General features: G+C 41.7%; 1 protein-coding gene across 6 annotated transcripts in view; it reads left to right on the top strand.

Moving 5' to 3' along the window:
- Positions 1 to 3,350: 3,350 nt before the first annotated feature.
- PIEZO2 (piezo type mechanosensitive ion channel component 2) overlaps positions 3,351 to 17,858 on the top strand; it is a 286,113-nt gene continuing 271,605 nt past the window's right edge. For 3 of the 6 annotated variants that reach the window (XM_086892783.1, XM_086892749.1, XM_086892793.1), the window contains exon 1: positions 3,367 to 3,614. In XM_086892783.1, coding sequence (XP_086748909.1) covers positions 3,551 to 3,614 — 64 coding nt within the window. In that variant the 5' untranslated portion in view covers positions 3,367 to 3,550. Of the gene's footprint in view, positions 3,615 to 17,858 lie in introns of all 6 variants that reach the window. The other 3 variants (XM_086892756.1, XM_086892763.1, XM_086892773.1) reach the window with 3 other exon arrangements.

Below are 17,858 nucleotides of genomic sequence, written 5' to 3'. Positions count from 1 at the left end.
GAGTTTCCGACTGTTAGAACAAACGCATGAGTTCATGATTCAAACAGCCAAACAAACAAGAAAGCTCAGGCAATTAGAAGCTGTTTTTCTGAATAGCACTGTTTTGGACAGTCAGCTCAATAAAGTCAACTTCAGCCACCAATTTGAAATGATTCTATTCTACGTAATGGTAGAATGGAATCGGTGAATCAATACATTCTGGACTTTTTTTCCTCCCAGTAGCTCTCTTTGCCTCTGACTCTATTCACTGCCACTGATTTTGACTACTGGATGGAGTGGGGAACAACATTTTTCAAAAAAACCCCAAGTTATCCTCTTGTCACCAGAGAAGGTGACAAGATGAGGCAGAGCAAATATTTTAATGGCTGAGGTTTGTTATTTTATAAAAGTAAGGTCTTCCCACTCTTTATTAAGGCTTCATCAACCTCTTCAGTCCTAAAATGTTTTCACCTAAGGTGGGTGTTACACATCTGGGGGGCTGAGATCCTGGTAGCTGAAAGTAAGGGAAAGAAATGCTGGTAGGTGATGAGATAGCTACATCCACTGCTAGCACATTTACTGGATGCTGAAGGACTCACACAGTCTGGCAATTTCCTGTGGTTTGCAGAGGGAAAGAGGAAAACCGTGTGGCCGACAGTGTGATTTCAGTAAGTTTATGCCCTTAGGTAAACAAGCAAACCTCTTGTTTTATATTCAAATTTCTTTTATGTCACTTGAAAAAAAACTGGCATTTACTAAATAAGCTCCTGGTATTATTCCTAATCAATGTTCTCTGTTGGGTATACTTAATCCAACAGACTCTTTCCCCATTAATTCAGTTTCTCTTTCTGTATTTTAGTTAGCCCTGCACTTTATTGCTTCCATGCTGGCTAAAGTGCCTCTTCAATTTTCAAGTTAATGCATTTATTATTTCTGTCAACAGCTGAGCTACAGAAGGGATACACGATTCTTGGTAAGGCTTCATACATCTCTTTATTCTTTTTGCCACTCTGAGGTGCATGGTTGGACGATGGATGTTTCGTTGTTCTCTCAAAATTCTTTGTATGCAAACAGTTAACTCCCAGCAGTTGAGGGAAAGAGATGTTACTTAAACGAAAGACGTTTTAGCCAAAAGGTGGCACTGCGGCTGCATAGATTTTGCAGCAGATGAACAGTCTGATAAAATGTAAGGAGCCATGCAATATATTTATTTAAACTCTTCTTTTCATACAGTGTGAATTGTAAGTATTGAAAACTGGCTAATTATTTCCTAAGCTCTAGCACAAAACCAATGCTTTCTGAATGAAAGAATTTGGTAACTACTATAAAGATAATAAACACTTCATCCTTGCTTTAGTGAATCTGAAAAACTCAAAACCAAAACAAAAAACAAGAAAACAAAACAAAAGGCCCCAGACCCGATCAATACCTGAAAATGTGTTGCCAAAGTGCACAGAATGTTTCAGCTGTGGATGTATCCTACACACAGACTACTATTAACTTCTGCTTTGTAGCCTCTAAGGCAAGGAGAGCTTCCTTGTGAACTTAACTTTTTTTGAGATGGATCCTGTGGTCTTAAAACAATGCTGGGATTGACTTTACTACAGGCTGATCAGACACTTCAGCAGATTAAGCACTTGCTGATCCTAGTGTTCTGTCACCTACAGATGCCATCACTAGGTGTATTCAGAAAGACTGATGTGCACAGAAACGTGTGCCAGAAGATTGTGAATCACACACCAGGCTTGGTTCATGGTCGAGATGTGTGGGTGAGCCACGCTGGGGCTGAGTGTGGGGAAGGAGGGAGCAGCCTCTACCGGCTGTGTCCTGACACCGAGCTGAGGCATCGCGTTCATCCTGCTGGGACAGGACTTGCTTACAATCTCTGTTAAGACAGATAGAAGTTACATTTTAACCCCATGCACTGCCCGCCAGCTGACTGTACCTCCTCCTAGGAGGATTAGGCTCTGGTGATAGGGTTCCTTTTACCAGACTCGTTAGGCACATGGAATTACTGTCTGTAGCTGATTCTTCTTAGCTCTCCTGAGCATTTTCATATCTGTATGTCTAGAGCTCTTTACTTCCCAAATATACTTGTATCAGATTCTGTTAGCGTTATATTTGAATATCTGAATAATTGCCATTATCCATAAAACAAAAGTCAGATGTTTGCATGGCTCAATACTTGGCATTTGAACCCACCAAACACATAGTTTTAATTCTTTTCTTTAAAAGACCCTTTGTATTTTCCTGTGAGTCATGTTCATGTTTGCAATCATTTTTCTGTACTAGAAGGATATGAAAATACTTTCTTTTAGAAAGCATGGGAAAGCAAAATATGATTAAGTAATTATAGGAGTAAAAAAACCCCAAAACAAACATTCAAACAAGACCTCAAGAGCAAAACCTACGAGTCTTTACATTTGAAGTAAGACTGGATGAGGTCCTTCACCAGGAGGATGGGCTGAGAAATCATGTCAAGGACCACAGGGTCACTGCTCCTGCTTTCTCTTACCTCACATCTTTCACGGGAATGAAGTTACCCAAAGCACTGCCCCAATGAAGAGGGTGTTCAGTCTAAACTTCCCTCATTTAAGTATGAGGGATTGCAACACATTGCCAAAAATGAAACACATTTTTACTTGCATTGATAACAACGTTAATAACTTTCTATTTTACAGCATCACTATTTCAATCCCTCCTGTGAGGGTCATTCAGTACATACACCGGGACACATCAGCTGGGCCTTGAAGCGGTCCCTTTAAACCCGCAGCATTTTCTAACCAGCACTGTATTTTAAGGGGTAAAAAGCTTTCCAGAAAAGTCAAATACATTCCAGCCACCGGAGATCTATTTTTTTTCCAGGCGACAATTTTCTTGTGGACCTAAATGTGCTGCTGAAAGGAGAGGGGGAAGGGAGGGGGGAGGAGGAAGGGCGGGAAGCGAACAGATTAGAGAAAACCTTTCCCCAATCAAGAAAAAAAAAAAAACAAAACCGTTAACTACAAAAATTTAAATGCAAGGAGAAAAAAAAAAAAAAAAAGTTAAAATAAAAAAAAATTTGTTAACACCCCTTCCCCCAAAACCAAGACGAAAAGAAGCGTTAGGGAAAAGCGGCGAAGTTTTCAGGGCAGAGCGGGAGCCGGCGCGGTGGCAGGCCGGTCCCCGCGGAGGGGCGCGCAGGCAGGGGCGGGGGCGGAGGAGGCGCGGAGGGGCGCGGGGCGGAGCGCGGGGCGATTCCCCGGCGGGGCGCTCCGGGGGTGCCGCCGGCTGGGCCCGCGCCGTCGGGGCGGCCGCTCGGCGCTGCCGGGCGAGCGGGGGAGGGCGGTGGGGGGAGCCCCGAGGGGGCGGGCGTGTGCGTGCCCCGGGCCGGGGGTGCGGCGCGGCGCTGCTTGCATGGGCTGCCGCCGGGATGCGGCGGGAGGCGTGAGGCGGCGCGGCTGAGGCGAGGAGGGGACGGGCGATGCTCGGCGGCCGCGGCGGCTCCGCTCACGGGCGGCCCTAGGAGCGGCGGTGGCGCGCAGAGAGGGACGGCTCTCTGGCCGGCCGGCCGCGACCCCCGCCCGCCGCGATGGCCAGCGAGGTGGTGTGCGGGCTCACCTTCCGGCTGCTCCTGCCCGTGTGCCTGACTGCCGGTACGTCCCTCCCTCCCTCCCTCCGTCCGTGGGTCCCCGGGCGGGTGCGCGTCCCGGGGCCGTGGGACCGCCGTCGCTGCCCGCCGGGGCCGGCGGCTTGGGGGATGCTCCGCTTCTTCCTCGTGGCATCTCCCCAGTTCCGCTAGTTCTCCAAGAAACTGTAAACTTCGTAACTCGCCCGTGGTTTCCGATATGTTTGCTGTCGTTATTAATTTTTGTCGCCGTTGGTGTCCACCCGGAGGTGCGGGGCTCGCACGTGTGGCGGGGCTCCGCTCGCCGCCGCGGCACCGGCGTGCGGGGCTCCGGGGGCTCCGCGGCTTTTGGCTCGGAGCAGCAGCCGCTGGTTCCCGCGTCCCGCGCGTCCCCCATCCTCGGGCAAAGCGTGGGAGAGAGGAGGATTCAGGGTTTGCCCTCCGGGCAGGCTGGTTCAGCCGCCGCGTTAGGATTTCGGGGATACTTTGTAAAGGGAAGAGCGAGCGTCTTTCAGGAGTAGTTCTCAAATTTACGGAGGTTTTCAGGAGGCGGATTTTCCTTACTCTGAGAGAGAGAAATTTTAGTTTATTAAATCGCGTTACTTAGCAGGCAGCCATCCAAGGAACTAATTGTTTTTGGACGGAAAACTGCGGTGTCCAGGCATTAGTGAATATGTTAATATTATTAATCCGTGCCCTCCGCACAATTTGAACAGGGTCTGAATAAGTCCCGATTGCCCAGTAGATCGCAGGACGACGAAAGCCTCGGTTGCGGAGGGCAGCTCGGCCGGGGCCGGTTCCCGCTGGGGCGGTGGAGCGCTGCGGGGTGGGAGCTGGGGAAGGGGGGTCGGGAATGGCACAGAGCGGAGAGAAACCCGTGGATGCTCATCCTCCCCATGTCGCGCATCCTCCGCGGGCGGCGGAGCGGTGCCGGCCGTACCTTGCGGGGCTCCCGGGCCGCCGCCAGCCCCTTCCCGGCCGCACCGAGCGGACGCCGAAAGCCGGGGCTGCCGGGAGCGACTCGCTCTCTCCATGCGGCCTCGCCGTCCTACCAGGAGCGGGCTGCACAGCGGCCCCCGAAACACGCATCCTTCCCGGGGCTTTGCCCTTGACTCACCCTATGGTGGCCCGGCCAGCGCCTCTCTATTTCAGCATCTTTCCCTCCACCCTGCCCGGGCGCTGCCCCACGCTCTGCTTCTAGGCGCCCTCCCCTGCCTCCGACTTTGTCCTCCGGGGAGGAGGGCGCGGATCCCATCCTCAGCCCCGCTGGAGGCATGCGGGGCGCAGGGCGCTCCCTGGTGCCTCGGGGTGTGCAGCCCTCCTGCCTGCGCGGCCTGGGAGTGAAAATGCACTTTTCCCCCGTCGCTCTGCCCGAGGCCGGGCGGTGTGTGCTCTTAGCAGGGTTGTATGCGGGATGAGATGGAGGCAGCTTTTCAGAGCGTCACCAGAATCTGCACCCTTCTTTCTGCTCCTTCCAGAGCCCTTGGCCTCCCCGCAGGTGCCCAGCCCTAGGCTTGGGTGGCCACCGCTGGTGCTGGGAAGGGCACAGTTCCGCTGGTCCATGGCAGCAGATCAGGGGATTTAAGGCTGTCCCTGTGCAACCAGGTGTCTGTGCCTTGGTGACCAGTGTGCAGGAACGCTGTGCGTGGAGGAGCTGGGTGGGAATGCAAGGGGCAGGTGGTGGGATGCCCTCAAAGGCAAGGGGTGGGGGTGTCAGACAGGTCTTTCAATGCCAAAGAGCAGAGCTAAAGCTCTAAAAAGACAGCTCTTTTTAGCTAAAGAGCTAGCTCCCTGTTTTGGAATCAGTTGGGCCCCGTATTTTCTTTAAATTCATGAAAGATGAATGAAGTATGAGGATGAATTTGCAGGAAAGACATGTGGGGAGAAAAAAGGATTCTAGAAAATAAATGGTATTTAGGTGAATTTTTTAGTATTACTCTAATAATATAATATCTTGCTGGGGTATTAAAATAGGAGGGATATTGTTCTGTCAGGTGATCAATCTGGCTCTTGCCAGACTCTTTATCAAAACAAATTCAGATAAGATGGTTTTGCTGTTCATATTCTCGTTATTCAGTAATGCAGAAGTACTTTCGCATTGCAGTAATACCTCCACAGATCAGAACTGATGTTGTCGCGAATTGCTTATGCTCATAAATCTTACTCATCTGAGGATTAATCGAAATATAAAACCTGAAAGAGGCACTTCCCGTCTTGAGTATGAAAAAGAAATCCCACTGCGGAACTTTTGGGTTTGGACCTAGCAATCTGTCTCATTTGGATTTGAGAAAGGAATTGGTAAATGGACAAACAGCGTTTCTCTTACCTTACTTTACTGTGTCTGTAGATTTTATTTTTTCCCCCTTTACAAGCTCTTCACAGAGCCCTCACTAGGGTGAAACAACTTGCCCTGCTTTGCTCTCGCACTTACCTTGCGTCTGCACCTGAGTTATCCCTGAGCCATCCCTGAGCCAGTGCTCTCTTCCTTTCCAAAGCATCAAGGAAGTGTTTCATGGGCTTCTGGAAAAGGCTTTTTAGAGTGATGGTTTTGTGTATGACTTACGGTGAGATTACATCCGCAGCTGAAAAGCTGCCACAAGGACTCACTGCGAGACTGATGCTCTTGTGTCTCCTGCCCCTGTCTGGGCAGTGAATGTGTCTGGCAGTGCCAGAATGGTAGAAATACAGAGTGGTTCTTTTGGTTCAGAATCCATTGTGTGTGATTTTAAAACTCTCAATTACTACCGTTTCTTATCATGGTATAATTTGCTGTTTTGTTTCTAAGACTAGAAAGTAACGAGGTTGGAGGGCCCTGTCCAGGTGTGTGGAGGGCAATGGCAGCTGTGGCAAACTTGTTAAAAATAACACATCTGCTAAGCTGAAAAGGGATTCTTTAAATACTGTTAAAATGGTTAATGCTTTAAGTCTTAAATAGGTACCTTAAATACTTTAAGTTTACAAACTTTTAAAATACATACTAATGCTAGTTTGCATTTATGAAAAAATGTCAGCTTGCTGGGATGAAATACTTTCCAAGCACCGATCAGTATCATGTAACCAAGAAAACACAATTCCTTGAAGAATTTTTAGGATTAGATCTATAAAACTGAAGAGTTTGATCTTGTTCAGGTAAGATATTTCCATTTAAAGATTGAGAATGATACTTCGTGAGTGTCTGATGAAGACAGGTAATTTAACATTCACAAAATGAAAGGCTTTGGAGATTGAAAGCTGATTTTAGGCTTATGCCTTCAAGGTGGATCCTGTCACGTTATTTTCATGCTAAAAATCTTACGTTCAGACCAATGTGATCCTAGAGTTTAAGTAGTTACTTAGAGTAATGTGAAACTTCTTGCAAATAAAGTAGTATGTTCTTTAATAAGACCGAGAGAGTTAGGTACTTTATTATTTAGGTTTTTTTTTAGTGTGATCACTACAATGTGATATTTCTTTTCTGTACTCTGGTAGTACAATGTTGAAAAAACAAATAACAAAATAGAGGAGAGGGAGCTTTAGGCACTGGTGGAGGAAAGTGGGCTTTTTGTATTTTGTCTTTTAAAGCTTGAGCCTTGGTGTGAACCTGTCTTTTTTTTGTTACTCACATGTACGTGAAAAATGCAAGAAGTTTTGTGTTGAAGTGAGGCATCAGAGCAATCTTTTAGTAATTGCTTTCTTTGGTTTATAGAGACTTGAACCACAAAGCTGGCTTACTTGATAACAGTTTTTAATTATGCTGACTCCAATTGTTTTAGTTCACACACAATTCATTAGTTTTCCTTAAGCAAAATATGGTTGTTTTCAAATGGGGTGCTGGGGAAAAAATGCTTAAGACATTTTTCCAGAGGATGGCTTTCTCTGGGTTTTGACTGATGCTGTTGGATTGTGTGTTATCAGCAAATGATCTTCTGTGAGGTGGTTGCCTGGGCCAAGTGCTTCCCAGAAATTACACTTGCTTTCTGAACTCTTGAATTTTGACTCAGAGGAACTAAGAGTTGTAGAAGCTTCTGGAAAGTTTGAGGTTTTCTGAGGGGTTGAGTGCAGTGTTTTGTAAGCAATGGTAGGTAAAAAGAAAATACTTTAGAAATTTTTGGTGACAGAGCTCAGATATTTGGAAATTTTCAGGACTTTCTTGGAGCCAAATATTTAAACTGCTGCTAAATAGCAGGAATTCTTTTTCTTCATTTTATTTATTTTATTTCTCCTTTCAGCAACCAGTACTCATGAAAAGGACACTGAATGAATCAGAATTAGCCTCTCTTCAGGATATGAAGAATATGTTACAGACAATATTTCTTAAATCATTACAGTGTTTTCAAAACCACATATATTCACCTACTGGAAGTGCCTTAGTGGGAGCTGGGATTCACCTGCTGGGAGTTGCCTTAGAGGTCCGTGTTCTGCCTTGGAAGGAAAAGGTGGATTCCAGGATGCTTGGGTAATCTTTTATCCCCAAATTAGCAAATATTGATAAAAATTTTGAAGGGGAAATACCTGAATTACTACATTACCAGGTACTAAAATGCTTCTTAAATTACATGTTTGAAGTGTATTTCAGAATGTGATACCTCCCTGTGTGTTTTGCTGCTTTGAATTATTGCTACTCACATTTCCTACAGAGAGAATAAATTGGGCAACTGTAATGCTAAAGCAAGCCTGTGGAGGCAGCGAACCACGCTGTGCTTGGATTATTGTTTATTTTATCCTTTTCATTGATTTCACAGGAGGTGGCTCTTCAAGAAATGACCATAGAATATGACATTTTGTTGCAGTTTTCAGGTGACTGAATGTTTTTCATGTGCCTGTCTCTGCAGGTGATATCATGGTGATGACGTAGCAAGTTGGGATGCAGGACTGTTCAGACTAAGGACAGACTGTGTAGTGGCATTGCATGTGACAATGTAGATATACATATCAAAAAACTCTGACATATTTTTAAAGTTGAAATAAACTTCTTGTAGATGGGGAAAGTCATACTTACTGTTCTCTAAAATTGGACGGTTACTGAAAAGAAGGCAAAGATCAGACTGGTGGGGTTTTTTGTCATAATGTTGACATTGGGGAATATTTATTATGACGAATCAAATGAATGGTAGGGACCAGCATGATAAAAATTCACATAGGCTACCCATTACATTCTAAAACTCTGCTGTTGTCCCAGAACACTCATAAAAGTATTAGTCACAGTGACAAAAAGTCTAGGAACCATTAGTGGGTAGCAAGCATGCTGAAAAAAAAGTTGATTTGAATGTCAGTTTGCACAAGAGATCCTAAACCAGCTAAAATGGAAGCTTTCCTTCCTCATTCAGATGATTTAAATTATTTTACCTGGCTTATTTGATTACAGAAAGTTTTGCCTTGTCCAGTGGGAGCAGGTGAAAGGTGTGGGAGCAGTTACAACACTTTCCACTTCTTACCCTTGTAGGCACAGGGTTAGGTGTTCTTGTGCACAAAATGTCATTGCGATCTCTGTGGCTTCCACCTGGGGTCAATTAAGATCCAGAGGAAAGAGTTTTCAGGAGAGTGGGGAGGCAGCAGTCTACTGCAAGTACAGTGTCCCTCTCTTTTGTGTAACAGTCATCTTGGGGTGATTGCTTCTTCCCTAGTGCTCAGGCTGCAAAACCACTTAAGGATGAATCCCACCAAAAAATTGGAATAAAACTTCTCTCCATAAGTTCTTACCTCCTCTACTTATTTATCCTAATCATTCTATTAAGTGGTTTGAGTCCACTTAATTACTAAACCAGAGCTAAAATCAGAACCTGTAAGTTTGCAAGGGTTAGGACTTACCTGGTGGGTAAGTTGTTCTACAGATAGTGTTGAATATGGGAATAGAAGTCAGTGGGAGACAGCTGAGTGGTGTGAGTTACTTGAAGAAAGTAGACAGTTTGCCTGGTGACTGTCAGAACTGGAAAGCATTTAAATCCTTTATTTGTTGTGCTGGAGTTCATGCAAATCATGTAATGCATGAAATTTTCTGTCTTCTAAATTGCAGGTACAACACTGAGCAGTATTTTGGTTTTTGGTTCTTTCCAATCAGAGCAGTCAAATCAAAACATGAAATGAGAGACCAGTGTGTATTTGGTGATAATTTTTTGGTAGATGTTTCTGATGGAGATGAGGGGAGAGAATAATTCTATTATTGCACCTCTACATGTGTAGCTATGGTGCTTTTTCATTTCAGGTATTTGCTAAAAATCCAAAAATGCAGGAAACTGAAACAACTGATACACAATAGGCAGGGGTACAGAGTTCAACAGTTTTAACCACTTAAATGCTAAAATAATTTTGTGTTACATCTTTACCAATGTGTTTGTTGGAGTAGCAGAGTTGCAAATGGTGGTAAAAGCTGAACAACTTCAGAGTGGCTGCTATTGCTAAAAGGACTCTTGGAAGGAAGTATCATCCAAAGGGTTGTATCTGAAAGGGACACCAAATTATATCTTCCTTCAGAAGAGTAAACTCTTTTCTCCAAGTGTGTAAAGCTGCTGAATGTTTATGCTCCACATTTTCTTTTCTACATATCTTTTCACTTTGAAATGATAGCCATTGTGAAGCTGTGGTGTCTTTTTTTTGAGGATAATGTTTCACTTGAGGAAGATCAGTAACTATTTCATGTGTTAGACTCCGAAAAAGACTGTTTGATATCCGTTGTGAAGAATGAGGTTAGCAAGTTCTAATTAGTGAAAAAAATCCTTATAGTCAGTAGATTGAACTAGTCTTCCTAGTATCTTTAGGCAGTTCTAAAGATGCTCTAACTATGATTTGCTAGTAATAAGCTGTATAATTTTTTTTCCCTGTACTGCAGCAGATTGATCAATATTTGTAACTAAATCAATCCAGATTTAGGGTAAAGCTTTTCTATAGCATTACTTTAGTGGTGATTGCAGATCTTCATTCTGTCATCTTGAAATTTTCAGTCTTTGAAACTTTTCAGTCTCTGAAACTAAGCATGTCAGAAGTTGGTAGTGTGTAGGTAAGTTTTCAGAGAGAATGCAGTTTTTACTGTCAGGAATATGAGTGAGGAAGCCCTCTCATTCTTTTACTGAGAGAAACTGGTATACTGGGAGTTATTTTGTAGATAAATCAGCTGTTTTGGTGTGTTTGTTAGAAGTATATCCTCTGATGCACTATGTTCAGGATGTGGTTGTATTAATGCACTTCTCTTTTCCTGAGGGTCTTACCTATTTCCTATATTAAGTAGGCAGTTGTAAAACCTGAATGTCCCATTAAGGTCACTGTTCTGCATTTTAATTTCTCTTATATCATTAATTCTGAGCTGCAGTGTTAGCTTTGATAATATCCTGTGGCAATGAATTCCATGGGTGAATTCCACCATGAGTAAAAAGGAGTACTTTTTAATTCATTTTGAGTTTGTTGCCTTAGTAAATAATCCTTTGGATGGGAGAAAGTATGTATAATCACTAAAATCAACAACAGTGTAGTGTTCTATTTACTCTAACACTTTAGAATAACATTTGCAAGCATAAAAGCAACCATTAAGATTAACTGTAGACATTAACAGCTCTGAGTTTCCTATCAATTGTCCAGTTCTGAAGAGAAAGGGATGAGGATTGTATAAATCTGCCTTCCCCAGAAGAAATGAGTTTCAGGACAGGGTGCCTTTACAACATGTATAGACAGCACAGTGTAGCTCTTCTCTGAATTCCTTCAGGTAGTCTTTAGTTTGGAAGGTGTTTTATAAAGGAAGTCAAACTTAAAGTGACTATGTGTTTGTGAGTGATGCACTAATTGCTCCCTTTTGGACAAAATATTCTAAAGCCTGGGACTCCAGACATTACATACTCTGTCTACTGTTTCCAAGCCACTAATTACTTAATACAGCTTGACAGAACCATAAGTTAAAATTGAAGTACCAAGTGGTTTTCAAGAGGGGACCAGTTCTGTCCCTTGATCAGAAGTTGCATAGGTGACTGGAAATGATTTCCTGAACAGTTAAGGGGGTGTGTTCTGGACTCTTATTGTGCTGAAGCATGCCAAAAACTTTGTGGTAAGAGATGTTAAACAAGAACAAGTGCTGTCTTTTTCCTAGCTGTGCTAATGCCACACAATAAACTGTATGTTTGTTGGGTTTATCTGGGGTTTTTTTGTTGGTTTTTTTTGGGTTCAAAATGTGCTATTAAAAAAATTAGCTCCTAGGTAATTTGAGGAACACTAAACTGCTTTTTCTAGCAGTCATGTATTCCAGGTTGTCTGTATATGTTAACTTTAATTTAGCTTTTTTTAAGTGCAGATTGAGGTTGCAAAGGCTCAGAAAGAAATGATCAATGAAACATATTGGGCAGCCAGCGTAACCTCCCCACTTTTGAAGTTTGACCTTTATCCAAATTGATAAATCTCCAGCTGTAAAAGGTGATGCTGATTACAGCATTACACATCTCTGATGATGTTGATTTGCTTATCAAGGAAATTTAGCAAATAAATACAACAGACAACAACAAGTACAGTGACACTTTGAATTTCATTTCATTGCATTCTCATATATTGGGAAAAGTCTGGAACATGCAAAATGGCTGCACAGAGGCTACATCTGTTTCTGTTGTGCTTTTCTTCCCTGGTTATATTTGTGGCTTTTTACAGCATCTTTCAGAATCAGTTTCCTGGTCACTTAGAATAGATAAATTCATAAACCAAAGGAAAGTGAGGGATATTTGTCTCTGCAAATCCTGATGTATGCAGAAAACTTTTATGACCATAAATAAATATTAGATCACGTTGTCATCAATGACAATATTGTTTAAAGCACTATTCAAAAGCATGTTTCAATTCATTGCTCTTTCACTCTGTGCTTAGAATTTTAAAAACCTGCCCTATTACATTCCTTAATAACACTGTGGTTTTTTGACACAGTTACCTACTTAAATACAATTCAACAAAGAAAAACTTAAAAGAAACTACATATTTTAACCGTTCAAAACTTTGTCAGAGACCGGACTTTCTGGTGCATGTATTTTGAAGGGCTCCTCCAGTTGCAAGAATAGAATTGCAATTATTTTCTTTGGTTTTGCATGCCTCATTGACACCATCAGTGTTTTCTTTGCGGGCAGTAAATGTGTAATTCTGTATAGAAAGTCATAGAGAAATATTTCTGCCTTTTCTGCATGCTAAATTATAAAATTGATTTCTTCAGGTTGTAGTGCTGTTGGCCAAAGAAATTCTGTTGTGATAACTGTATTAGCAGCTAGAAGAGCTGCATAGTTGTTTTGATTCTTCTCCTTTCTGCTCCTCCTCCTCCTTCTTTCTTCTCTAGACATTTAACATGTCAAATAACTAATTTGGAGAATAAAGATCTGTGAAGTATGACCCAAATCTCGTTTGTGGGCTTAATGTGGGGCATGTGTATTTGCAGTATAGTGCTATGTAAACAAAACCCACCACTTCCATATCTTATTTTCTCAAAATTGAAAGGAAATCAATAACCAGCTTTTAAAAAAATTGTTTGAAATAAAGTGTCTTTGCTATTTTCTTAAAAAAAAAGCATCTGGTAATGATAATCAAATTTATTATTTTCTTCTGTAATTTCAGAGTATAATTGGGCAACACCCCCCAACAAACCAGTTGTGTCTATTGTCACAAATATACACAACACTGTGTCTATTTGTGAAAATATGTTTCAACTGGAATATCTGTAGTTCATCATTTTCACTACTCTTCTTATAAACCTGTATATATGCTTTGTTATCATGTGTTCTCTAACCTTGTAGTGTTTAAATTGTTAGCCATTTGTTTTTATTGAACTGAGTGAATGGATTCCATCATGGTGCTGTTGGTGTACACAAACATGGCCTGTTTCTTGCAGCTTTTCATTGCCCTCTGCATGTAAAGCTTCACAGTTTCTTGAAGACCTTGACAAATATTTTTCTTGTTAGTTTGCTGAAAGCATAAGAAAACATACTCATTTTATGTGTGCTTAAGAAAATATCCTTGCAGTTTGTTGTACCACAGTGGGCATAGGCATACATTGCTTAGAGATACAATAACTTTATGTGAAATAAGCCACTGTCAACTTTTGGCAGCCTCAATTAGCCTCTTATGATGCCTATGTTTTTATCATAGCATGTAGACAGACTGAGGGGTACAAGACAATCCCACTATGCTGTTTGGAGGATAGAAATCAGGGTTAACCTAGTAATTTAAGTTCACCCTTCCCTTTAGAGAAGTCCATGTTTAAACAGAGAAAAGAGGCAATACACAAATCTTGTTTCCTACAACTTGGCTGCTGGGTGAGGCATACTGGCAGTAGTAAGGAAATGGCAGAAGGTCTCAAGTGGTCATTAGTGTGCCCCAGAGGATGAAGCAGTTGGAGTTCTAGAATTGCAGAAGAAGACTATCAGGTTATTTCCTGCCTGTATTTACTGTTACTGTATTTGGGGGAGTTCCGTTTGTTTCTTCCCCCTGTGGAGTTCGCTGTTTCCTGTTGCTCTTGGAATGGAATCGCAGTAAGATTGTTCCAGTGCTACACAATATTGCAAACTGGAAGGAACAAGGAGGTCTCATTACCAGAGTATCCTGCCTGCATAATTAATGTGTTAGTTGTTGTTGAAATACTTAGAAATAAGAATATAGAAGTTGTTCAAAAAAAGGCAAGAACATAAAGAATGAGCTGGCCAAGTCACTGGAGTGAGCCTCTGTTTTGAGGAGAAAGAATAATGTTCTCCTGTGGGGCGAATAATTCCATAGTTGTTTGCTTTGGCTTTCTCATGCTTTCTTTTGAGGCAGATGAGGTCGGCCACACCCCTGCCAACCCCTGGGCCAGGTTTCTGGGGTGGTTACAGCAGGGACATTGGTCAGCCTTTCTGTTTCCCTCCTCACAGCATCCTAGGCTGGGAGGCACCTCTGGAGATCTTTCCAATCTCCAGCTTAATGCAATGCTGAATTTAACTGATTGCTCGGGGCTTTTTCCTACTGGTTGTTGAAAATCTCTGAGAACGGAGGTCTACAGCCTTTTGCAGTGCTTAGTTAATCTCACAGTCATTGCAGTTTCATTTCATTTATTTCCCTTCATCTCTTATATCCCCCCAACTTCCATTTTCAGCCACTGTATCTCAGTAGGCACCTTTGTAAAGAGCCTGGTGCTGTCTTTTCCATAACCTCCCCTCAGGTCAGGAGGCTGCTGTGAAGTGACCACAAAACTGCCTTGTCTTGGAGCTGAATGAGCCTGTGTCCCTCAGCCTCCACTGCCTTTTTGACCCTTCCCTGGATTTTTTGAAGTTTATCAATATATTTATTTTCCTGAGAGGGGCCAAAATTGCATGTGGTTTAATGAAAGCCGAAGAAAGGGAGTAATTCCTTCTGTTGTCTATGCTGTACTTGATACAACCCAGGGGCTTACGTTGAATATCCCAAGGAACACTGCATTGGGAACTTTTTGACCTTGTTTGAGTGTGACAAACATTTTTATTGTTCCTTAAAAGAGAAAAACCAAACTGAACAAAAAGCCACCCCAAAAAACAGCCCTGAACTTTCAAACTGTGATCAAAGGTTTGCAAGTAAAAATAAGTTGATGTTTGGATATTATAGCTAAACAGTCAGCATTGCTACCCAGGCAGAACTTGTAGGAATTTTTCTTCCTCATTTTTCATTTAAGAACCTAAGCATTAAGTCTTTGCAGTAAATCCTAAACTCTCTCTACTCTCATGAAGGTAGATGCCTCAGTATGTTCTTAAAGATGTTCTACTTGTGGCTTTTGAGTTTTGATCCTAAATTGTGTAGCAGCAGCTCTTGGAAGTCCTGCTGGGAGGAGTTGTTTCCTCAGTCTTTGTGTAAACTCACTGGTACCTCAACTCTCATGAGAGTGCAGATTTCCATTCTTGGTTTTAAAATAAATAAATTAATTACAGCCTGTATCTGCAGAGCATGTTTGATTTGCTGTGTTTGGGTGCATACAAAACGCACCCAAAAGCTCAGAAAAGTTAAACTTGGGTTTCTCATCTGAAAGTGCTGATTATTAATGAATGTTATTCTGTAACATTGGCACCGTCATCAGTCACTGACTTGCAATGAATGGAATGATGAATTAATACAAGACCTACAAAGTTTATTCCCAACTTCAAGAACTGTCCAAAGCTGGCGGTTCTAAGGAGCTAACTAGCCAGTAAATGATTTGCATTATTTTCCCAGCAATCATGTTCACATACTTGAATATTTTTAATTAGTCAGTATTTCTTGTTATTCTGCATATCTTTGACAGCTAATTTGTTTTAAAACCACAGGAAAAAATCAGCTCTGCATGTTTCTTTATTGCATTCTTTTCTCCTACATGACCTCTGTCTCATGTAGAACTGACAAATTACTTTTAGCAGTAGTTATTTACTGTTGGGTTGCAATTTTGAAACAAGTATTTGAAAAACTGGCTTGTGTTTTGGCCATATGAAACACTTGGTGCTGATCATTCAAAGAATCTGTTGTGCTGAGTTCTATAAATCCAGCAGAAGGAATTGTTTTCTTTTTTTTTTTCCCCTGAAAACGGCCAGATTTATTATCTATTTCTTTGACTGTAGTGTTCAGTTAACTGTGCTGCTTTTAGAGGGTCAGCCCACTGTATATTGGAAATTCCCTTCCTTAGCATCTTTCATTCTACAAGAAACATGGGAGGAGTTACAGTTGAACCGTATGAAGAGTTGAACTGTTTGTGGCATGTAGAATTTAATAAAAGACAAGTCATTGATACCAAGAGTTACATGCAACCACTGTTTTCTTCTCTAGTCCTGCAGGGACGTGTCCTTGGGTGCCAGATGATTAAAACATAAAAAACAATAATGTAGCTGCCCAGATGACTTTTCTGAGGGCTCTTTATGCTGTTGTAGTTGTGGGAAATATACTCAAGCCTTCCTGTAGCTTTTGTGTCCAGTCTTCTTTCAAATTTGCATTTTTCACTGTCTGTATCTGTTGCCCTTTCCTTTTTTTGAAAGATTAACACCACCCCCCATGTAGTACTGCATATAAAAGATGTACTATGTCATCTGTTGCTCAGACTGGTGTTTTATAGTGAGATCATCTTCTTTTATAAATATAAGACATTGAAAAAGTAAGTTTATATCAGCAGCGTAATATCAAAATAGTGTGTATTTAAAAAAAAATGTTTTAAAGATACTGGTAATTTTAGCTTTAAAGTTTCATAAAGATTGTGTAACCAAAATGTTCACATATTTCTGATATTCTAGCAAGGAGTATGTGAGAAATGAAAAACACCAAAAAATTAAGGAAGATGGGCCTGACCCTCAGAATTATTAGACTCCATGTAATTTACTGAATTTACTGAAATTTACTGCATCATGCTTGCTTGGAGGTACCCATCGTTTTTGCAGATCAGGCTCAGGAACTTTCCTGCTTGCATCCCATGTCTGTGCATAGGGAGTGAGTCAAATGTTCCAAAGGTGGGGAGGATGAGCATGTTACAGAATAGCATTTTAAAAATTCACATTACTGTTAAAGGCAGCAAGGTAAGTCAAGGTAAACATACACTATTTTGTTTTTTCCTTGAGGTAGTGAATATTAAATGGACTCAGGTAATAAATGTATTAGTAACATTTTTTACAAGAATTGATGCAGTTGTATTTTTTGACATGTTGATGTTGACAGCAGGAATTTGTTGCTTAATTGATTTTAAAATCTCACATTTCAGGTCAGCTGATCCTTTTATGCATGCTGCAAATATGTAATTTTTAAGCACCATAATGATTTCCAAGGCATTTGTCCAAGAACAAGTGCTGCCAGTGCCAGAAGGTTATTTGGAAGTGCCAGTGTCTGAATTCCATGAATTAGATAACATATAACACACCATCCTCACAAAGGAGTAAATCAGAGGAAGATGTAACACCAAATTAGAAAGAAACTGCTGTTGAACTTCAGATAACTAATAATCAGCTTGTCATTCTTTTCAATACTGAGGTATGTTTGTATCTAATTAAACTGTGCCTTACACTTAAAATAAGAAATAATCTGAGATTCAACCTCAAAGTCAGCAGAAGCCATCTGGTTAGTGTAAGACCACAAATGATGTCAATAAATTAATGATGTCATGGGCACGCATAAACAGTGGAGAAGGAGGCATTAAGAAAGTTTGGGCACAAGAGAAGGAGAATGTCTTTCATGAAGTGGTTAATCAAAACTGCAGGTAGAGATATGATCAGTGTCATTCACAGAGTTGTTGTCAGCACATTAAACTTGCCTGTTTCATGCTGGTTTTTATCAAAATCCTGGCAGAAAACATTGCCTTTCAAAGGCTCCTGCCACAAGCAGTAACATAATTTTT

Source organism: Cyanistes caeruleus, chromosome 1 (genome assembly GCF_971803275.1).
Source record: "Cyanistes caeruleus chromosome 1, bCyaCae1.hap1.1, whole genome shotgun sequence".
Taxonomy (NCBI): Eukaryota; Metazoa; Chordata; class Aves; order Passeriformes; family Paridae; genus Cyanistes; species Cyanistes caeruleus.
Note: the sequence above shows the minus strand (reverse complement) of the source record. Positions and strands in the feature narration are given on the sequence as shown.